A 24,366-nucleotide genomic window follows, 5' to 3' on the forward strand; every position below is an offset into this window, starting at 1 on the left:
ACATGGTTGCTTTTGCTAATAAATTGAATGACCCTGCATGGATCATTATTCATATGTCTAGTGTAGTGTTTTCACCGCATCTCATGTACTTTTAATCACCTATTATCCTGTATGTTTTTCTTCAAGGTTATTATTAACATTCCAAATGGTCACCGACTCTTTTTTTAATCACCTTATATGGTGTATCATCCGTGTTCGAAGAACATTGAAAAATATCTCCCACTAGAGAGCTTTCCACCAACAAAAAATGTGAAATGCCATTCCAAGGCAATTTGCATCTTCAGTTGAGGAGATGCTCTAGCCCCCAAAAGCAAAAAAATTAAAATTATTTTTATTGCACTCGACATCTCACAATGTCTTAACAACAAAATTAAACAATAATATGACTACAAAAAAAAAATGTGAAATTTCGCTTAAAATATGCAAATTTTGGGATGAGGAATTGCAATTTTCTCATAAAAGGGAGAGTTATGGTAATAATTACATAGAGTAATCTGCAATCAATCACTACAATAATTGAATCAACCATGGGAGTTTCTCTACATTTCTTCATATTGACTCCATCGGACTAAATTTTCAATGAAATCGTAAGTTTCCTAACACTACGTCATATTCTTGCCTAGATGTTACAAAGTCCACCCAAACTATATAATTTATACAATTACTAATTATTAAACCTCAAACACAGAGAGTTGTAAGCCTAAAATTTGTTCTGTATATTATAATTTGAGTAAAATTGTAGTTAGATCAACATGTCACGCGTTATTTACTTCACATCACATACCAAAATTTGTCCTAAGAGTGAAAGCAATTGGTATATGTAATGTGCCAATGTGGTCAGTGGTCACTTGTAACAAAAAAAAAAAGATCATGTCTCTATCTATCTTCTATTAACATATTACACAAATAATAAAACTAACAAAATTGAAGAATTTCAAAGGGAGAGTGGTCCAATATTTTAATTTTAATGTTCCTCTACAACTTGTCCAATGTTTTAATTTTAATGTTTTTTTCCTTGGATTATTTAGTTGATCATAATTATGTTGGGTCATATAAATACATAATGATTGTAATTTGTATTTCAAAGCATTTTTTTATAGTCACTTAGTACTACGGTCTATTAGTATTTTTCTTCACTTGTAAGTAAGAAGTCTTATGTTCGATTCTCACCAAAGATGAATTTGAACTATATTATTACTAGCTCATTGTGAGGCTAAACCCATCCCCTGCTCTTAGTATAGATAATATCGATTATTAAAAATAAAATAAAAAATAAAACATTGTTTTACATATTTATTTAAATTTTCGATTTTGTGGCAGGTGAGCTTAAAATTCGATCTTAAGCTGATTGTGATTGTCATGTGTGATTGTTCAACGCTTTTATATGCAATTGCACATTGATGTGGCAAAGAAGCTTTTCTATCCTTATCGTTATCATGACAGACGGACTTACTTACATCGTGTGAGAAGTGAGATAGACACAAATGATACATATCATAGTAGATGCGTATATCAACCTTGTCATCGGTTTATCATTTTCATTTTTATGCCACATTGTTCGAAGTATACTTTGCCCTTACTTAAAAGAACACATTTTTTTAAGACAAGTTACAACTCCAGTAGTGGATCCAAGATTTGAATCTTGGAGGGTCCCATTGTTAAACACAATGTTTTTTTAGATAGTAATAGGGCGTAAAAAGAAAAAATCAGTTTATTCACTTGGTCGGCTTGTTGTGCACATGTCAACGAATATTGGAATATGATGAAGCAATTTGATAAGTGATATACAAAGAACTTGTTGAGTGATGTTGACGCAACATGTCGGGATATGTCTAACATGCATTATATCAAATATTTAGTAGGCCGCGTCATTACCTCTAAGGCTAAAATTATCATGTCAATAACTTTCTATGATATGATAAATTTTTGGATGAAATTTTAACGGACGGAGTTTTGTGAAATCAATTTTAAATTTCAAGAGGTGTTAATATAATTTCAAAATTCTCAACAAGTTTTTATAAAAATACAAAAAACTTCAATATAACATTCGGAGGGTCCTCGGAAGACCGAAACGTGTATGTTTTCCAAACTTGGGTGGTCCTGAGACTACCTTGGTTCCTATTTCCATCCACCCCTGACAGTTCCAGTGCACAATTTTTTTCTTTTGTGTTTATAATGAGTTGTTTTTGCGTACATAAGATACTGCGATTTGCTCGGAAAAAAAAAAAATGACTTGTAGGAAGAGAAAATGCAAGGAGAGAGTCAAATGTGACTAGTACTAGTAATGAAAGGACTTACTTGAAATGAAGGCAAAAGCATATTTCCAAGAAGTATTATTGGTATCTTATAGTGCAATTTATGGCATGCCAAGGCTAGCATGTATCATGTGGGTTGATAACAATCTCAACTCAAAATGTAGGAATAGTGATGGTGAAGAAATCACACCTATATTTGTGCCCCACCTTCCCTACAACAGCATACTCTTTAATTATGATAATACATTGCATGCATACTCTTACATTTTGAAAAGAGAACAACCATTTCCAACCCCTTTTTATCTGCCTTTTTTCCTGGCTATTGCTGTTTGCTATTAGGGAATAACATTTTTCCCTTCTTTTCTTTATTCCTTTGTTAGCCCTTATGTAAAGAATAAAACCTTGAGAAGAACTTTTAGGTGAAAACTTCTATGTCACGTGACAAGATGAGCGACATACATTCTCGAGTTGAAATTTATTACTTGTTAAAAGTTTTTACTTGTGATTCACCTAAGTTCTTTAACAAGTGTTATGTCAAAGCATCATTCAATTTTTTCTCAATAAACCCTTGTTACTTCTCCATACACCATTTACACAATAACTCCGTGCATTTTTTTTATCAAAAGAAATAACTTCATTATATAAACTTCAACATTACATCATACACCAGGTCTAACCGGATACGAAAAACAAAAAGTTCGAAATGGAAAACTGTTGAAGCATATGTCTCACATCAGAAAAATTCATTAAATTAAAATTGCACATCGGAAGACTGTTGATTCACTACTAAATGAATCGAGGTCTTTTGCAAAAAAAACTCCACACCTATAAAATTGCACATGTGATCAAGTTTGAGATAATATCAACACTTAATCGTAAAATTAGTCAAGTCCATGCAACTCAAAACCACTAAAATCGTAAAATAATCCATAAACCCGAAGAACTACAGTCATCAATCTCACGTCACATCATATAACCAAGAAGAATATGTAAAACAAGATGCCATAAATCGTAGCACAGCAACCAAAATATGCCAAGAACACTGCAACTTGAAGTACTTTTGATCCTCAAGATTCAGTGTGCATTGTTGAAAAAGAAAGTCATCATCTCCTGATCTTTTCCATCAAGATCATTGAATTAAATGATCCGGATCTTTAATATTTCATCCAACAACAACAACAACAACAACAAAGCATTTTCCCACTAAGTGGGATCGGTTATGTGAATCCTAGAACGCCATTGCGCTCGGTTTTGTGTCATGTTCTCCGTTAGATCCAAGTACTCCAAATCTTTTCTTAGGATCTCTTCCAAAGTTTTCATAGGTCTTCCTCTACCCCTTCGGCCATGAACCTCTGTCCCGTAGTCACATCTTCGAACTGGAGCGTCAGTAGGCCTTCTTTGCACATGTCCAACCCACTCATTCCTAATCTTATCCTTTCTCATGAGCCCACATCTCCAACGAAACATCCTCATCTCCGCTACACCCATTATGTGTACGTGTTGATGTTTCACCGCCCAAAAATTATTTCATGCAACGACAAAAAATTATTATAACTTTTAAGGCATCAAAACATGTGGGCTATTGAATGAAATTTTAAAGGTTTGGATTACTTAATCCAGTGACCTTGGTGGAAATGACTATTGAAAAATGTGAAATAGTTACTCGGTCATTGTGGTAAATTAACTTATTAAATTGTTAATGAGTACTAATTAAGATCTATTTAGTTTGATCTCATTTTACGCCATCATCGTCACTACCACCTTATCTCTATATTATGATAATATCAAATTAAACGGATCTTAACAAACAACCATTAATAACTCAATAGATTTATTTGCTGCATCGGACAATCACCACCGTCTGCATGTGAAACTGATGCAAAAGAAGACAGAGGAACACGTCTTGTTAGTCCTTTTTGTTTAATAAGCTGGCATCGTGCTCCATGCCCTGCAATTTAATCTAAGCAGCTAGCTGGACACGGACACGGACACGGACACGTGATTAAATCTACCCCGCCCCCAACTTGTAGTTTATTGATAAAGTATATTGCAATCATGCCCTACACCCTCACAATTTAGTGGATATGTGGATTCTGGACGGTGCTCCTGCAAACCTATGTACTATGCAGGGCCTAACAAAATGTGCTTTTGGGTGGACTGTCGGTTTAGAGTTTGCCCCAAGACAAATCTGATGCCATTTATCACATGTAAAGGTAGACCAGAGGAAGGGTTTACAAATCCGTAACCAGCGTGTATCTTAACTGGTTAAAAACATTTATTTATACGCTCGAGAGTCGATACGAGATTTTGCTTGGCACCTGTATCAAAAAAAACGGTAGTTCGTAGATCGTGAGAAGCTTATATCTAAACTGGTTAAAGAGCATTCAATATGTGCGCGATAGTCAAACGCAAGATTTACTTTTCCAGTTACCTTTTTATAAAAAGAAAGAAATGGTGGTTCTGGAAATTGTAAAGAGCTAGTAGCTCAACTCGTCAAGAATATTCATCCGTACGTTCGGAAGTCAAACACAAGAAAGAAAGAGTTGTTTGAAGATTGTAAAAAACTTGTAACTCAACTAGTTAAGATCATTCATCATACGGTCAAGAATTGAACACAAAATTCTGCTTTCTCCCAATATCAACTCGTATAAAAAATAAAAAAAGGTCAGCAGATCCAAGCACTAATTGCTAATCCAATAATTAATATCGAGTAGAATAAGATCACAATCTTAGAAAAACTAATTAATCCAATAATATCGAGTGGAATAAGACCACAATCTTAGAAAAACTAATTAATGTGCTCTACTTGAAAAATGTAAGCATCCAAAATTACATCTGCATTGCTTTGTCCAATGCTTGGTAAACTTCCCAAGGACTTGAAAGCAACCAGGGAATGTTTTACTGGTACAACCGGGATCCTTGATGGTAACCGGAACATCTCCACATGCAGCGAGAGAGAATGCCATGGCCTGTCTGTGGTCGTTGTACATGTTCATTCATGTCACATTTAGTTTTTCCGGCGGTATGATCATGCAGTAATCTGATCCTTCTTCAACCGTTGCTCCGGCTGAAATTTTTACGTCCGAAAATGTTAGAGAAAAGGTTTAGGAATATCAAGTACGAGGAAAGTCATTAGATTACTTGAATTTTGTATGCATAATTCACAACTATTTTCACAAATCGTCTAATAGATAGTTGTAACTACGAATTTGGAAATAAATTATTCGAAAACATCTAAATATGTTCAATCTGAAATTTGTTTTATGCATACGCTGAATTAAACAAAAATATATTGGTGTGTGCAAAATACCACAGCCCTCAACAGTGACAGTTCCTCTGATGACAGCAGCACCAGCTAGGAAGTAACTTGCACTCGAAGCATCACCTTCGACAAAAGCATTCCCAGGAGACCTGGTATATTCTTTTTATTTTGTTACACACAAGAAAACAATATTTCTCACAGCGGTTCGGCTAAATAAAACATACTTTGTACTTTTGACCGCCTTGGACGAAAAATCAATCTAAAATATCGTTATGTTGCAATGTGACACCAAAGTGTTCCATCACTTTCAAAGTCATCTCCACAAAAGGACTAGAAACGAGTCTATTGACAATGTCAATTTCGATGTCTCCAAGAGCCAAAGGAGACGCCATAAGCAAAGAAGTCCAGTATACGCCACTAACTGATCCAGAGAGCTTCACCTGAAAACAATATATAATAAAGTTTGAATTAAACTGATGAATCTCATCGCCTCGGCAGGCCAAAATAGGAGTGGATCCGGATAGGAAAATCAGGATTTTGGCATGCAAGGCAGCAAATTTTTATTTTTATTTTTATGGTTTTACATTGCATTTGATCTACGATGCATGGACACGGGGAAAACTCAACGTATCCCGTATCTGACACGCACGGATACGGATACGTACATAATACGCACGGATACGCTCCCGATACGTATCAGAATGAAGGGATACGTTCTTTATTGATGAGATACGCGTATCATACTGTCGAGATACGCGTATCATAATTTTCGGATACGTTTCAAACAAAATCTGAGGATAATCAGGAAAAAAAATCCAAATCAGAGGATACGGATTCCGCACAGAATCGTGATTGATTCGAATTAGATAACTGAAACGATTGTTTAACTAAAAACCAAAACGATTTCGAACCTCAGAAATCAGACTTGTTGTCTGCAATTGCTCCGTCCGTCTGTCGTCTCTATCGTTTCCGTCTGCAACTAATCCGTCGTCTCCATCGTCTCCGTCTGCAAATGCTGGTGAGAGCCTTCGACTTCGTTTTCACTTTGTTAATTTTGAAACTCAATCTGTACAGAACCCTTTTCTGTTTTTTTTCGAACCTAAAAGCCCCAACCTGTTTCTGTTTTTATTCGAAGCTAAAAGAAAGCCTCTGTTCAATCTGATTGATTTGAAAACCTGTTCAATCTGATTGCTTTTTGTATATAATATTATTTTGTATTTTGTGTATTATAAATAATATAATATTGTACTTTCATGATATTTAGATTATAATATTTATGGATATGCTTTCATGAATGTGGAGACTACTTTAGTTACTAGATGAACCGTCATTGGAGACTACTTTAGTTACTAGAGGAGACATCATGAACGTGGAAGTTGAATGAGACTTTGTTTTTTTAATTTTAGTTTGGATGTTCATTTTAATTTTTCAAGTTTGAAGACTAATTGCTTGTTGGATGGACTATCTTTCTAACTATTTGGAGTTTATTGAAATAAATTTAAATTTGAGTAATAAATTTGAATGCTTATTTTAAAGTATTTTAGATATATTTATATATATTTTTAATTGCCGTATCCCAAACGTATCGTGTCTTCGTTTTTAGAAATTTGACGTGTCCCCGTGTCGTATCGTGTCGTATCCTCGTATCCGTGTCCGTATCTATGCATCGTAGCATTTGATCAAAAACTTACCAGTTAAACAACAACCATTAATATAAAAGACGAGCAAACCACACCCTTTCCCCTGGAAGGCCTCCCTTTCCAATCACACGGACAGGAGGGCAGTTTGTTCCAAGAAAACAATCAGCATCCGCACCAAGCTGCTTAAGACCAGCGACCATATCTCCAATTGGCCTCTCCCTCATTCCGGGCACCCTATCAAGTACATGCCTGAAATATGTTTAACATCCAAAGTTTGTAGTGAATTATAAAACCGGATATAAAAACAACGGTGATGAAAAAAAAAATATGCAGGGAAAGCAGATTGAGATTAGAGAAAACGCATGCTTGAAGTGTTGGTGCTTGAGCAAGATTTGCAGGGTACAAGAAGATCCAAATTGGTGGTGTTTGGATATATGCTGCCTTCTTTTCGAGCATCGAAGGTGGGTGATGCCTGCTTTTTTTCTTTTCCAGTTCGTGTTTCCAAGTACAGCAGTCAATGATCGCATTGCTGTTCCAGCAGTTCCAAGAAAAAGCTGAACACTTGAACTCAATCTCTTGATTCATTCCCTGAGGGAAACCGACCACCACAACCCTCCACGAACGCTCGTTTGTATGCCTTATCTTCTTCCACATTTATCCCAATGATTTTCAGTACACCAATCATATAATGAATATCATCACTATCTAGCAAGTTGTTCCCTGAACTATACAACAATAGTTGTGTCTACCAGGATAGTATCGTCTTCTGTCCAATTACTTGATCCCCAAGTAAATTTCAGATGCCAAAACACTCAAGATACTGGTTTATCTTGTATCCCTTCTAGTTCAGCCTCCTTTTAAGTTGTCATCAAGAAAGAAATGGTTGACAACTACATCCTTAGTGAAAGAAATGTCGAGTGTTTTAATCTTATGTAGCACTCAATGCTACGTAGTACTCAGTGTCGAGTCTTTTAATGCTACGTAGTGTGGATGCAAATTTCTTCCTCCTTGATCTTGGACAAAGTTGCACCTACAAAACAATTAACACCTTAGGGTCAAGGCCAAGAGCCTCACGCGCCCACGATGAATGGGGGGGCTTTGGCCGAGGAACCTCCGATGCCAAAGTTAGAATTTAGAGAGAAAAGTGTTTAGAAAGTATTGAGAATTTTGCAAGTGTGTTGGAATGATCTTTTGGTGAAAATGGGAGCCTATTTATAGGGATAGGCCGGCCCTCTTTGAAGGAGTGGCCGGCCATTAGGTAAGGTTTTTGGGTTTAATTTTGGTTTAATTAGCCAATTTATTATGATTAATTTGCTAATTAAATATAAAGGGAATGTTTTGGTGGTTATGAAATTAATTGGCTAGCTAATTAGTGTAATTAAAAGGGAGAAATAATAAAAATAAAAAAAAAAGGTAGACAGTATGGTGGACTCCTTTTTGAATGGGGATGGCCGGCCTTTGACTTGTTTTTGGGGTTGAATGGGTGATTGAAGAGTGATTTAATTGACAACTAGGGGATTGATTAGGCAATTAATCCCTTAATTAGTCAATTATTATGTTTTTAAAGGAAAATTTTAGGAAATATGAAAGGAATATATTATTTTGCTAATTGATTAGCTAAATAATGAAATAGAAAATATATGGAATAAATTAGGTTTTAGGAATTACTTTATAGAAAGGATTTGATGAAATATGCTTTAATTGTTACCTATTTTGGGCACTTTTGACTTGGTTGAAGGATGGTTGCCCGCTGCTCACGCGTAGAAATCCCGTTGTACCGCAAGGGTATTTTTGTCCTTTTTTGTCAAAAAATCCACATGTTGCCTTGTGATTATTTTTGGCTCCACACGTAGCACTCAGTGTCGAGTGTTTTAGCCGTTAAATTTGATTTCCACAAATATTATATTTTCAATCTCAAACATTAATTTTTCGTACCACTCAATGCTACGTATATGTGTTCTAATTGGAAGACATTTTGCCTCATACGGATTCAAAGAAAGGTGCTAATGGGATAATTATACAAACAAAAAATGAATTTAAACTTGCAACCCTTAAAATTAACTAAAATCAGCTAATTAAACCGCCACAATCTTTACGGTGCCCGAGATTTCTCTGGTGGGCTGCAACACTATCTGTCACTGTTGACGGCTTCTCTGCTGTAGAAGCTGAAGCTCTAACCGAACGAACCATCCAACTATCCAGAAAAGGTAATGAAGCGTCCATCTGCTACAGCCATGAATAAAAAGGGCGAAAGCGATGACCGAACAGCCATGAATGTTGTTCAATTTCGAAATGTTCAGATTAAGAAATGCAGACACTGCATTATGTAAAGAAAGACTCTGGAACGGAAACAGCAGAATTGCATTGCAAATTCTTTGAACCAAATACTTAACAAACCGAGCAACGTATGCCTTTCTTGACATCAAGTTTGTCCCAAAGAAAGGTACAAAAGAAGACCCACGAACCAAATCATGAATCACCAATATTGAGTAGAATCAGATCACAAATATTAGAAACAATAACGAGCTCAACTTGCAAAGACAAATCATCCAAAATTACAGGGGAATAAAGAGAAACTGAAACAAGTGTGGCTTCCATCTGCACTTCTTTGGCTGTAGAGGCACAAGGACAATCCCTCTCTCTCCCTATCTACAGATAAATATATCTTATAACCACTGTTCAATGCTTGGTAAACTTCCTGAGGACTTCAAAGTAATCGGGGAATGTTTTTCTGGTACAACCGGGATCCTTGATAGTAACTGGAACGTCTCCACAGGCAGCAAGAGAGAAAGCCATGGCCATTCGGTGGTCATCATACGTGTCTATTGCTGTCAAGTTTAATTTTTCTGGCGGTGTGATTATGCAGTAATCTGGTCCCTCTTCAACGGTTGCTCCCAGCTGAAATTTAGGTCCGAAAAATGTTAGAGAAGTAACAAGCATATGAAGGTGTGGGAATATCAAGTGTGAGGGCAGCCAACTAAAACGAACCTTTCTTAGTTCAGTGCATATGGCGATCATCCTTTCTGTCTCCTTCACTCTCCAACTTGCCACTGATGATAAGAACTCAAGAAGTCAAAGCAGACCTTTGTGATTGTTTTCACATGCTATTTTTTAATAATATGAACTACTTTTAAAACCATGAGCATTCTGCTCAGATACGCAAAAAGATTAATCTTGAATGATATATGTATCAGCAAGGGCCTCAACCCGGAAAATATTCATCCTCACTTCTAACTGTTAAGAAAAAGATTTTTCTACTTTCATCTTACCGAAGGAGCCTCTATATTTTAGCATGGATCCATTAACCACGAGATTGATTTGTTACTTGTCTATTTACCAGTTCTAAACACCTATGCGGACTCCACCCACCCTTTTTCTTTATTGTCTACTAACAACGAAAATATTATGCACAAGCCATTCACAGGAAAAAGACTAGACCATACCATCTCTTATGGCAGTTTGTCCATCGGCAAAAAGAGCAACTACAGCAAGAGTCATGGCAACATCTGGCATTTTGTTCATGTTGACGTCAACAGCTTTCAAGTGTTTTCCTCCAGAAGAAAGTCGTTGAGGTCCTGTAACTGTGACAGAATTCTCTGTCCATGTAACTTTAGCACCCATCTTTTCAAGAACTTCAGCGAACTTTACATCTCCCTTGATTAAGAGAAACCAAAAAGGTTATAAGATGTCATATTTTCTCGAAGTGATAACTCTTTTTCAAAAACCATCCAAGCGATGGTTGGAAATGTGTAATTACGATCGGGAAATAGGTTGGCCCATCAATCTGAAAATCTATCATTCATACACTGGGAAGTGAACAGAATAAGAAGATATTGGTCCCAGAAATTACCTGTAAACTGCTTGTCCCACAGCCTTCAACAGTGACAGTCCCACCAGTGACAGCAGCACCAGCTAGAAAGTAACTAGCACTTGAAGCATCGCCTTCGACAAAAGCATTTCCAGGAGACCTGATAGATATATTTTTCATTTTGTTACACAATGCAATCATATATCACATAGTGGTTCAGCAATATATTGAATAAAACATACTTGTACTTTTGACCTCCTTGGATCAAAAACCGATCCCAACTATCACTGCGTTCCACTGAGACCCCAAAGCGTTCCATCAACTTCAAAGTCATTTCCACATACGGAATGGAAATTAGTTTATCAATAATCTCTATTTCAACATCTCCAAGGGCCAAAGGAGCTGCCATAAGCAAAGCAGTCAAGTACTGACTACTAATTGATCCAGAGAGCTTCACCTGAAAACAACAGATAAAGTGTGGATTGAATTGATTAAGTGCATCAAAACTGCAGGCATTACAGAACAACCATAAATGTACAAGATAATGCAAACCACACCTTCCCTCCTGGAAGGCCTCCCTTTCCAATCACACGGACAGGAGGGCAGTTTGTTCCAAGAAAACAATCAGCATCCGCACCAAGCTGCTTAAGACCATCAACTAAGTCTCCGATTGGTCTCTCCCTCATTCGGGGCACCCCATCAAGTACATACCTGAAACAGATTCAATATTATAGGAAAACCTTTTAAAATACAATATCAGTCTGTACTACCATATTCAAGGTTACTAAAATAATTTAACATCACAAAGTTGGGTGATGCAGAATGTAATAGAAACAAAAATCCGCGGAATGAGGAAGGAATCACACTTCTAGTCAACATGGAAATAGGACAAACCTAGCATGTCCACCAGCAGCAACAACTGCAGCAGTCAATGGCCGCATTGCTGTTCCAGCATTTCCAAGGAATAGTTGCACTTCATCTACTGATTCATTACTCAAAGGAAACCGACCACCACAACCCTCCACGACCGCTCGCCTGTTTTCCTTGTCCTCTTCAACATTCAGCCCAAGGGTTTTCAATGCACCAAGCATATAATGAATATCTTCACTATCTAACAAGTTGTCAACAACAGTTGTTCCCTGACAATAGCATAAAAAATATATATAAAAAAAATAATAATCATGTTAACCAGGATGCTTTAATACATAAGGAAATCTTGAAACACATGTATGAAGTGATAAGAAGTATCATCAATCACTCTAAGGAGCAATATATTTCATTCTCTCTAATAATGCAACTTCGATAACATCACCCTAATAACTGAATTTTCTTTTTAGATTTCTTATCAACCAAACAGAACCATGTCTAATTAGTGGACGAAACATTCCCGAGATTGAACCATGTCTAATTAGTGAACGAAACATTCCCGATCATTCGATCTCCTCAAGTAAATTTGAGATACCATAGCACTCAGTGTTCAATAATTTTCAATCCTTCTAGTCAATCTCTTTTTTGACAAGGTATCATTCTTTTCTAGTCTGTAATCTAACAGAATACTAAATCCTCGAAATCGAAAAACAAACACAAGAACCCAAATCCACAAAATCTCTCCAATTTCTTCCCCTTTCAGCAACTACTACTAATCACAATACAACAAAAACTCAAATTTTTTATATCATCGTATCACAATTAGTTGCAAAGCAACAATCTTTACATACCTCAGAGAGAGCAGCAATCAGCAGAATTCGATTCGACAACGACTTGGAACCCGGCAACTTTATGGTGCCCGAGATTTCTTGGATGGGTTGCAGCACAATCTCCGGAACCGTGGACGGCTTCTCTGCTGTGGCAACTGAAGCTGCAACTGTAAGCGGATCGACCCTGACTTTACCGACGGTCCAACTGCCCACAAGCCCATTTTTCAGCTTCAAACTCAAAGAATTTGAGGAACCCAGAAACTGGGACTTCAATGGGAGAAAATTTGATGATCTGGGCATTTGGGGTTTGGAAACATTGGGCAAAAGATTGATGCTTTGAGCTCCATTGCTGCAGATTTTGCTCACTTGGGCCATCTCTCTCTCAAAAAATCTCTTTTGAGAGTTGTCTAAATTGGTGTCTCTACAATTGTGGGAGCTTGGCGGAAGGGAAAGTTGGGGGTTTTGGTGAGAATGGTCGTAGGTAGGGATTGATGGACTCCAACAATTCACCAACCAATTCTGCCACCAGAAGTTTGAAAAAGAGATGGGGGAGATGGAGACGAGGGTGGTAGGTGTGCTTGCCTTTGTGCTTGGAAGGGTTGTACGTTGTGCTTTAAAATGGTGCACTCTGACTTCTTTGAGAGAGAGTATAGAGTTTGAAAGGAATTTGTACGCTAGTTGGGTTGGTAGGGGCTGCTATAGAAAGTGTCAGAGTCTCTCACCGACCCTTTTTATTCATAGAAAAGAACTTCATTAAAAATAAAAGCCTCTAGGGCTATAGCAGGTAATTTTTCCCTCGATCTGTTAACAAGACATGTAAATAATACAAAATAACGGATTTTGAATCAACACGATAATTAATTGGAGTCATTATCAAGTCGCACAATAAGAACCCGTTAATAACGGATCTTTAACAGGTTTACACGAACGTGACACGCGAATAACTCATTTTGACACGTTAAAAAAAATTATTTTTTTAAATATGTATTATTGTATTATTATTATATAAAATTTTTAAAATTTTAAGTTTTATTTATTTATGTATTTTTATAGTATATTATAGACAAAAAGTGAGATTACAAATTATAAAAACACATTAAAAATAAAAAAATATCGAATAATTTAAAAATACAATACACAGTAAAAAATTATAATAATTAATTTACAAGTGCAAAAAATGTGAAAAAATATCCAAATGTTCGTAATCGCATCATCTACGCTTTGAGGATGGGTGCATTGTCATTTGAAATTTTAAAACCATACAAACCCTCATGAATAGTATTTTTAAAGGAGCTCAAAATAAATAAAATAATCATGAATGTAAGCATATATAAACGCTTGTGATTGCATCATCTACACTTAGACGATGGTTACATGGGGCGGAGGTTGTCCTACATTATTCGGTTGGAGCACTCTCTTGGGTGAAATAGTAAAAGCAAAAAGTTTAGCATACGTTCTTGCCGGGAAAGTTTACATGTGTCGGTCTGCCACCGAAATCCAGATGCCAAAGGGATATTTAACTATGGAATAATACATTTCACAAAACGGCATTATCATTACTAGATTGGATAGGGGTAGTGGCGTTTCGTACAAAATATGTAACTTATACCATCATTCGTAGAGCTAGAGGCAGATTCTTTAGCACTTGCGCTTTCATTATGGATTAACTAGCATAAAAGAGAATCGAACCCCTTAGTTAACCATTGTAAAAGAATCAGAAATTGAACCTTTGGCACCTCATACGTATCTCGGTCTTACCTAGCGTAAAAGATAATCGAATCCCTTGAGTTAACCGTTATAAAGGAATTAGAAATTGAACCTTTGGCGACTCGTCTGTATCATCTCTCATGCCGTATCCATTCTCGTTTAGGTTGACCCCCTCCTCGTAGACTCTATTTGGGCATTCCTTAAACAAGCAACCTACCACTGACTTGCTATCACCTATCTTCCCCTCCTCCTACTAAGGCAAACATTGAGCCCAAGGAACACGCTTTCTTAAGCGTGGTTAGCCCACTCTTACCCTGAGTGCTAGCCCTTTCATGCTAGGAGCATGACGAACCCCTCCTGTGGTATATCCGCCGGTCGTTTAGATTTTTAAAACCCTCCAAATCTCATGAATAGTTTTTTTTTTATGAGTGAAAATTTCATAAATTTAATAATAACTATTGTAGGAGTGAAAAATGTACAATATATATATATACACACACATACACAATCACGCGTAATGACAAGCTTCACAACTTTCGTGAAAAGGACAACTCAGAAATCCGACACCATAATCCATAAACCTTAGATTTAAATTTAACCGTCAATTGTCGTTTATATTTTATTCTACTCACCAAATTTCATTTTTTAGATTTTCATTATTTATTGATTTAAAATATATTTTCTTTAACGAGTAACGGGTCGGCTCATATTGCCTGATAATATTAACGGGTCAATTTCGTGTCGGGTCATATTATCCGTTTACTTTAACGGGTGTTACAAGACATGACTCGTTAAGATATCGTGTATGACACAAAAACGACACGAACACGGAAAACATGACACGAATGTCAGGTCTACTTAGGGCAACCAGTTTAGGTATAATCAAACAAGAAGGCATGATGAGCAGCCTTAGGAAGAGTTCTATCCCAAACATGAAAATCAGAAATAGAGTAACCAACACTAGTTATTGCATTCGCCAGAAAGTTGGCCTCCCTGAAGACATGCTTCCAACAAATGTCCTAAAAAAAAACCTGCAAGCCAACGAATATTTTCCAGAATGAGCTTCAGTCTCCAAGGGGGGTTATAAGCACCACGTATGGAGTCAATCACGAACTTCGAATCTTTCTCAACTATAATACAAGATAAACCTCTAAACTTTGCCATCCCGAAGAGCTAGACATTCCGCCACAAAGATAGTATTCTGACCAATAAACCGACAATGGGATCCCATTTCTTATTTCTAATCACAAATCCAGCAGGCGCACTTTGCGGAGCCATCAAAATTAAGTTTAACAACGCCAGCTTTCGGAGGGGACTACCGGATAGAAGATGAAGATTGATGTCTTCTTCCATCTCAATCATCAGGATTATTATCGTTACCAGTGATGAAATCTCATTTAAAGTTAAGAGCAACCTTAACAATCCTTACAAAGTTTGGATTTTTGTTTTGAAACACAGGCAGATTCCACCATTTCCAAATTTGCCAGCAAATTAGTAAAGCTTTACTAAGATCACATAATCCTTCGTTAACTCTGTGAGCTAGAACATTAAGCCAGTCATTAAATAAGAAAGACTGATTTAGCCTTAAGTTATTAGAGACAGCTTGACAATTCCAACAAGTCTAGGAAAACTACAATTTATGAATAATTGGGATCTGCTTTCATCCTCCAAGTTACACATACATAGGGCAGATAGCTGGAATATTATTGACATGTCTTGTTAGTCTGTCTCTTATATGGAGCCTTCCTAGGATAAGTAGCCAACTAAAACTTTTCACTTTATGAGGCAGCTTAAGATTCCACATTTTCTTTAAAAGTTTTCTAGCATTTGCATTATTATTATCATATTTTTGGATCCAAGTTACCGACTTAATTGAGAACTTACCATTACCATTTGGCCTCCAACAACAAGAATCATCTTGGGGAATCAAGGGGAGAGGGATATTACATATTTTATTTACAATGTCCTCCTCTACCACCAACCATAGTTGGTCTCTGTCCCATTGGCCATTATTAATGAACTGACTTACTTTTAAGCTCTTATCCAAATCATTGGTGGCAACAATACTAGAAAGTGGGAAAGGAAAAACCCAGTTATGGGTCTAGAAGTAGATGTTATCTCCATTTCCCACAACCCACATCAGCCCCAGTTTAATGACGTCTCTAGCTTTAAGGATACCTTTCCAGGCACATGAATGGTTATGTCTTATCTTGGTGTGAAGGATATCCTCCTGATTTAAGTATTTTTTCTTGACAATCTGAACCCTCAAATTCTGGTTATTAGTAAGGACTTTCCAACCTCACATTGCTAAACAAGCATTGTTAAAATGAATAGTTCTCCTAACACTTAAAACTCCTATTCTCCTTGGGACAACAAACTTTATTACAAGTCACAGGGACCAGCTTGCAATTTTTTCTCCAAAAAAGCTTTCTACTTTCGCTATCTATAATGTTAGTAATCTTCTCAGGATACTTAAAACATGACATAGTATGGTTGGGAACACCTAACAAATTAGCTTTTATAAGAGTTAGGCTTCCGGCTTTAGAGAGGGTATTTGCCTTCCAGCCAGAAAGTTTATTTTTAATCTTGATTATAAGCTCCATAGCATTAACCTGGTCCTTCTAGAATATGATATTGTGAATACCTAGATACCTAACAATGGCGGTTTTATGTTGAATATGAAGAATATTAACAATTTCATTTCTAGTATGATTAAGTGTGTTATTTGAGAAATATAGAGAAGATTTATGAAAATTTATCTTTTAACTTGAAGCGTGAGAAAACTTATCCAACACATTAGCAATCATTTGCAAAAATAAGACAATCATCTACAAACATAGGATTTGTGATTCTAAAACCTCTAGGGCAGTTAACAAGCCTACATTACTTCTAGAAGATTTTCCCATCTTATCTAAATGTCTAAATAAGGGTTCCATACGAAGGATGAAGATATATGGAGATAGAGGATCTCCTTGCCTGATACCTCTAAAGGATAGAAATAACCATGAGACTTATCATTAATAAGTAAAGAAAATGACGTAGAAGTAATACTCCACGATAAGATTGATCCAGTGAACATTAAAACCATATTCAATAAGCATAACTTTGATATAACCCCAGCTGAGAAAATCATAGGCCTTTTCAAGGTCAAGTTCAGCAGCCATTGCACCACTTTTTACCCTTTTTGCCTTTAAAAGAGGAAAACATCTCATGAGCAATGAGAATATTATCCTAGATGGATATTCCTGAAGCAAAAGCTCCCTGGTTTCTGGAGATGCAACTGTTTAATAAAGGTTTAAGTCTATTCACCAATATTTTAATGATAATCATGTATGTGACATTACAAAGGCTAATTGGTCTAAAGCTAGACTTAAACAACCTAAGACTTGATTCATTGTCGAAAAAAATCCTTAACTAAGTTAAACACCAAGGGGCCAACAAGATCCCAACAATTTTGATAGAAGGAAGCATGAATTCCATTTAATGTCGGCACTTTCAAAGCACCAATGCTTTTAACAGCATCAAAAGCCTCACTTTCAAGGATAGGGCTATTTAAATAACCATTTTGTTTAGCACTTTATACAAGGTTCAATGATATCAACGAAATTATCTAGCACTATTGGGGAAGGCATGTTAGAAGCAGAGAACCTATTTTTAAAATCATCAACAAATGCTCTCTCTATCCCATCTCCCTTCCACCACTAAATTCCTTGGTTATCTTTTATTTTATTAATTTCATTTCTTTTCCTTCTTATGTGGCCACCGTTTGGAAATACTTAGGGCTGGTTTGGTATTGCTGTGCTTTGAAAAAAAGCTGCTGTGAGAATAAACGGCTGTGCTGTGAGAATAAGCGGCTGTGAAATAAAGCCAGTAGAGTGTTTGGTAAACTTTTTTGTGAAAGTGCTTTTGGAAAAAAAAAAGCAGGATGATAGTGTCTTTTCATTAAAGGAGCACTGTAGCTCCGTGTGCTTTGAAAAACTGGTTTTTTTTCAAAGCAGCAAATAGCAGCTTCAGCTTTTCCTTTGATTTTCAGCTTATTCTCACAGCAGCTTCCAAAATAAGCCCTTTTTTTTCAGTTTACCAAACACAAAAATGACCCTCAGCTTTTTTTCACAGTGGTTTTTTTTAAAATCACCTCAATCCCAAACGGGACCTTAGTCTTGTCACCAAGTTGTAGCCAATTATTTCTAGCTTTTTGTGCCCAAAAAATCTCCTCCTCATTCTTTAAAACTTCACTTAGTTGTTTTTTATTGCAAGCCCTTTATCAAAAAGATTACTCGGATAAAAAACATTCATAATTTCATGCTGAACCTTATTTAGGTCCCAAATGAGACCTTTCTTCTTAATAAATTCCCAAACACTTTCTTATTCCAATTTCTAACCAGAAATTTAAAAGTCCCAAAATATTCTCTAATCTTATCACAAGGATTACCAGAGATGTTTTGACTCTTAAGCTTTACTTACAACGGTTTTAAAATTCGGATGGGAGAGCCATATAGCTTTAAACTTAAAGGTACTCGCACCCAGGTTATTAACACTATTATAGCTATTAGTGTCAAGTAAGATTGGACTATGATTAGACCCAAAAAATAGGATAGTTACGGAGATTTGCATTAGGGAACAAGTTGAGCCAGCTCATATTAGCAACAGCCCTATCAAGCCTCTCGAAGATAATAGTACTATTCTTATGATCATTGTACCAGGAAAATGGCACACCAGAGGCAGGGATAAAGATTAAATTTCCATCATTAAGGAAGCTATTGAAATTTATCATGTGATTATTGGCATTTTTGTCACCTCCCACCTGTTCTCCAATATTCATAATATTATTGAAATCACCAAGAAGCATCCAAGACTAGTTAAAATCATTACTTGAAATTAGATTAATAATTTCATTCCACAGTTGAGATTGAATATTCTTTTGCGGATACGCATACACACAAGAAATAAAGGAAAACTAATGAAAAGGGCTTGAAAACTTTGAGTTTTAATGATAAGGACAAAATAAAGGGTAAAGTGAATAGTACCAGGATTGACTTTTTAGTGTAAAAATGTGGTTTTTCGTTAAAGTGAACAGTACCGGGTACTTTTCGTTAAAGTTCCCAAGAAATAATTCTCATAACTTTTTTCCATGACTTCACAATGAATAAATCTAGAACAATGGGCAAGCACATTTAAATTAATATTAAGATCATTCCAGCACAAACAAAGGCCTCAAGCCCTACCATCACCTATAGCAAAAAAAAAAAAAAAAAAACAAAAGAAATTTAAAGAACCACTTAGACAATAACGCACCTATACCACTATCCAGGTCAGACTTCGGTTCAACAATACAAAAAACATCTAAAGCATTTAAACAACGAAGAAAATTAAATTGATTGGCAAAACTTCATTAGTGAACATCCTCCAAGTTATAACTCGGACCCGCTCCTTTTTTAGCCTCACTTCTTATCATCTCCCTATTACCTCCAATCTGCACTTGTTCAATCACTCCCTCTTCAATTTCCATGAACACTTCTTCTCCAGTTTCAAGATCAGTTACCTCCTTAACACATTTACCCTTACTTTCACTCTCATTAGCTTGCTCAGCAACACCACTCTTCCCACCAGCAATCCCAGTATCAGAACCTCCATAAGCCATAAGACACCATTTAGACACAAGATCAGAACGCAACACCCAAATTTTATTACCCCTAACTACATTATCATAGCTTCGACCATCTTCGCTATCTAAACTTCTTCCCCTATTTGCACTTCTACCTCTCATCACAAGCACCGGAGTCCATCCTTTCTCTTCCTTAAGTTGCTCCTGAGTGCTATCACCACGAGCATGAACCTTTCCTTCAGCGAAGCTAAACTCATCAACTAAAATGTGCTGAGGGAACAACAACATAACTCCATCATGAAGCTCCTCCTTAGTCTCCTCACTAATTGGGAAATCAGTAGGACATACAAATGGCCCATCCTCAAAAATCCTATCAACTAAAAGACATCCATCATTATCAAAATCCATTAGGCAAGAGTGTCTCTCAGTGTGCTTTCTTCCACAATAAAAACAAACTTCAAATAGTTTTTCATAACTCAACAAGAGGGGACACTCCTCATCATCATTCACTATCAGAAGCCTCTTAAGTGGCAGCCTCAAATCCACTTCAAGTAAAACTCTAACAAATAAACCATTTAGACTAGGGATAGTGGTCTCACCCGCTCTAATAAACCATTGCTTACTCTAAGCATCACCCTAAAGCAAACACTCAAGTCACTTTCAAGCCCTAATTTCTTACTGCAATTGTCACTTAGAGGAATTTTCAACCACTTAATTAGCAAACTAGTTAACTTAGCTCCAATTAGAGAGAGATAAAACATGCATGCAACCACCAATTAGCAAAACTAAATGAAAGAATTGGGTAAAACCCTAACCATAGAAAAATTTCCCCCTTTTCCCCTTTTCCCCCTCTCGACTCTCATCTCTCTCTCCTAAAGAACACGCTTCTCACTCATATGACCAAAATCCTTACCATTCTCACCGACCCCTTTTATTAGCGGGGGATTATAAGAGTTTCACTTCATAATTTTTCTTTCATATACAATGATGATATTGAGACATTACTTAGTATGACGGTTTATTGGCATTCTTCTTAATTTGTAAGTAAGATGTTTTAGATTTGATTTTTGCTGAAGGCGAATTTGAACCACATTATTGTTAGTTGATTGTAAGGCTTAACCCACTCCCCTACCTCCTTAGTGTAGATAATATCGTTTGTTAAAAAAAAAAAAAAAAACGATATTGAGACTAAGAATTGAGCTTAGAAAACATGATAGATTGGCATGGAATTAAGAAGCTTACGGTGGAACCAAATTTTGCACTTACAGTACAATTGATTTTAAATGCAAAAATGGATAATCACCTTTTGGTAAGTTTAGTATTGAATTGTCATGCTCAAAGTAGGTCTTGTGAAATTTTGTTGTTGATGATTTGGCTCGTTTGGATCTGTCATGCAGTTTGGGTCCAGTCTATTTTGAGCAAGTTCCTCCTTCTAGTCGGATGTTAGTAATAGATGTAGCTGAGATCTCCTGGTTTCGTGATATTCTTATATAATCTTTTATTTTCTTTAGCGCTTATTCACCGTTGTCAACCAAAAAAAAAACATGATAGATTGATCATAATTTGGTATCAACTTCGTGATGGATCACATGACATTCTAATGGGTCAATCTTAATTTGATATCAAACTCCTCATTCATTGAAGTCGAATTTAGTAATACTACTAAATTGTAATACTAGTATTTTTTTTTTCTTTCGATTTTTCAAAGGATATTCGAATTAGAGATTTCTCATAACATTGAAAAAAAAAGTACATATTGTTGAGGCCTTCGCAATGTGACAAGGATACTTACCACCTACGGTTGAATAATTGAATATTAAGGATAATGCTAGGGAGATCAAATTTTTAAACCAAATAATGTGTCACTCAATAGGAAATAAACACGTTAATCAACACTTATGTAATAATTTAATCATCATATCCACATCATTTGATTTACAAAATTTAATTTAAAAATTTGATCTATCCCCGAGTATTAATATGCACTAGTATGTGACCACAATGTTGTCGAACAATATGCACTATAATTTTGAAGATTGGTCGTGACCTACACGTGCTAGCATGGCACGTGTTGTGCCAACAACACCATACGTGCATTGATTTACATGTGCAACCAACTTCTTAATTCAATTATATAATTATTTTTTTCATGGAATTGAACTATGTCATTGGAAAATTGAAAAAAACGACAAATGTACGCACGTGTTTTTCGCTTAAACATGTGAAAAGAACCTATCAAATTGCTCTACAATTAAAAAAAAAAAAACATGCATAAAGATAACACATTGCATCAATTAAATTTAATAAAATCTTGTCCTCCATGCACTTTTTATTAATGTATTTTTCAATTTGCATTTGACCATACGATTACATTATTAAGTTAAAGATTATATGTTTGAATCTCATAAATGATGACTTCAAAACTAATTCATTGTCTCAATCTTTAGTGTACATTGTATCATTTAAAAGCAAAACCTGATATTATTATTAGTATTATAATCACTCACTTATAAATTGCATTGTATCTTGTCAAATTTCCAATTTTATATTCTTCAACATGCATAAAGGGAGACTATTTTCCTCTCCATCTTTTAGCTTATCACACTCTTCTTTATTTTGATAATCAAATTGAATAAATCAAACAAAAATAATGATCAAGACCAAACATGAGTGTATGAAAAGTTAAAAAAAAGTATAAATTTATCATTTTCCAAACTAGAAATGAAGTAAAAGAATGAAATGGAATTGGTGATACGCCATAATTTCTTCAAAAATGTAGGAATAAATCTTGGCATGCAAACACAGGCTTCTTCCGGGGTCCGGAGTAATCTTGGGCCACTTTGTGTGGGGCATGGCCATATCATTTACACCCAAGTCTCTCAAAATCAAGGTCGTCAAATTAGAACATGTTGTTCTGCCCCAACACACCCAAAAATAAAAAATAAAAAATACTTTGCACATAATATATATATATATATATATATATATATATATATATATATTGTCATAATAATGTGGCCTAAATTTGCTTTTGGTAAAAATCGAACATAAGACCTCTCATTTACAAATGAAGAAGAATATCACTAGACTGTAATACTAAGTGGATCGCATAACTTCAAAGTTCTTATAAGGTCTGTGCATTTGGGTTGGTATAATCGCATCCCATAATATATATTTTTATTGTTTGGTAGTAGATAGATGCAAGGCATAAAGAGATTTAGGTGACAAATACTAAGCACGCGAGCATCTTACTCTATAATTAAATGGTATGTACGTGTCATTTGTCAATATCCAGGGTTATGTCATTACCTTGCTTTACCAACAAACACTTCAAGACTCAGGAGGAGGAATATAATAATGAGAACTTTAACGAAAAACACCCGGTACTGTTCACTTTAACGAAAAACCACATTTTTACATTAAAAAGTCAATCATGGTACTATTCACTTTACCCTTTATTTTGTCCTTATCATTAAAACTCAAAGTTTTTAAGCCATTTTCATTAATTTTCCTTATAATATAAGCATACAGTATATTCCAGGGCTCACCACCACTATCTTTTTCACTAGAAAAAGATTATCTTCGGATTCTTTCCATCAAATTCATCCAATCAATCAAGTTGGGCTCTTGAAATTTGAGTCAATGATTACAAACAGGAGGTCTTTTTAAAAGTTATAATAAGTCTAACCGTTTGATCAAATTTCAAGAACCCAGATAAGATGATTGGGTGAATATGGTGGAAGTTGAATCCCTTTCCTTTTTCACCATTGTTGTGATTTGGCTCGACAAAATATCTAGGTCAAATAGGTATAAATTTTCAATTGGTGTTCAGAAAAGAGAAAAGTAATGTGCACAGGTTATTTCCCATAAAAGTTGGGAAATATGTTTTTCTTTGTAGTCCCAATCAGTTTAGGATTATGAAATAAGTTAGTTTTCTCTATTCTAAAAGGACTTAGGCCCCGTTTGGGATTGAGGTGATTTTAAAAAAAGCCACTGTGAAAAAAAGCTGAGGGTCATTTTTGTGTTTGGTAAACTGAAAAAAAAGGGCTTATTTTGGAAGCTGCTGTGAGAATAAGCTGAAAATCAAAGGAAAAGCTGAAGCTGCTATTTGCTGCTTTGAAAAAAAGCCAGTTTTTTCAAAGCACACGGTGCTACAGTGCTCCTTTAATGAAAAGACACACTATCATCCTGATTTTTTTTCCAAAAGCACTTTCACAAAAAAGTTTACCAAACACTCTACTGGCTTTATTTCACAGCCGCTTATTCTCACAGCACAGCCGCTTATTCTCACAGCACAGCCGCTTATTCTCACAGCAGCTTTTTTTCAAAGCACAGCAATACCAAACCAGCCCTTAAGATAGGCATGTTTATTCACATGAACAGCAGACAGAA

At 35.8% G+C, this 24,366-nt stretch overlaps 1 protein-coding gene and 1 long non-coding RNA gene across 6 annotated transcripts; both read right to left on the reverse strand.

The window, feature by feature from the left end:
• Positions 1-4,937: 4,937 nt before the first annotated feature.
• LOC103449023 (uncharacterized) lies at positions 4,938-8,083 on the reverse strand. Of its 4 annotated transcripts, none has more exons than XR_011573575.1 (3): positions 7,209-8,083; positions 5,566-5,957; positions 4,938-5,322 (listed from the first exon to the last, which is right to left on the reverse strand). It is a non-coding gene; the product is annotated as an uncharacterized lncRNA (long non-coding RNA). The 4 variants fall into 4 exon arrangements; XR_531311.4 differs by lacking the exon at positions 7,209-8,083 and adding an exon at positions 6,429-7,183; XR_011573573.1 differs by having other exon boundaries at positions 4,938-5,957.
• A 1,462-nt stretch (positions 8,084-9,545) lies between these two features.
• On the reverse strand, positions 9,546-13,399 carry LOC114821172 (3-phosphoshikimate 1-carboxyvinyltransferase 2). 2 transcript variants are annotated; one of them, XM_029093112.2, is made up of 8 exons: positions 12,684-13,399; positions 11,860-12,104; positions 11,523-11,676; positions 11,208-11,422; positions 11,008-11,125; positions 10,601-10,811; positions 10,146-10,207; positions 9,546-10,055 (listed from the first exon to the last, which is right to left on the reverse strand). In XM_029093112.2, the coding sequence occupies exons 1-8, from the start codon at positions 13,035-13,037 to the stop codon at positions 9,837-9,839; spliced, it is 1,578 nt and encodes a 525-aa protein (XP_028948945.1). In that variant the 5' UTR covers positions 13,038-13,399; the 3' UTR covers positions 9,546-9,836. The 2 variants fall into 2 exon arrangements, with proteins under 2 accessions (XP_028948945.1, XP_028948943.1); XM_029093110.2 differs by having other exon boundaries at positions 9,546-10,207; positions 12,684-13,357.
• Positions 13,400-24,366: the final 10,967 nt, after the last annotated feature.

The sequence above is a fragment of the Malus domestica genome, chromosome 02 (genome assembly GCF_042453785.1).
Source record: "Malus domestica chromosome 02, GDT2T_hap1".
In the NCBI taxonomy this organism is placed as follows: Eukaryota; Viridiplantae; Streptophyta; class Magnoliopsida; order Rosales; family Rosaceae; genus Malus; species Malus domestica.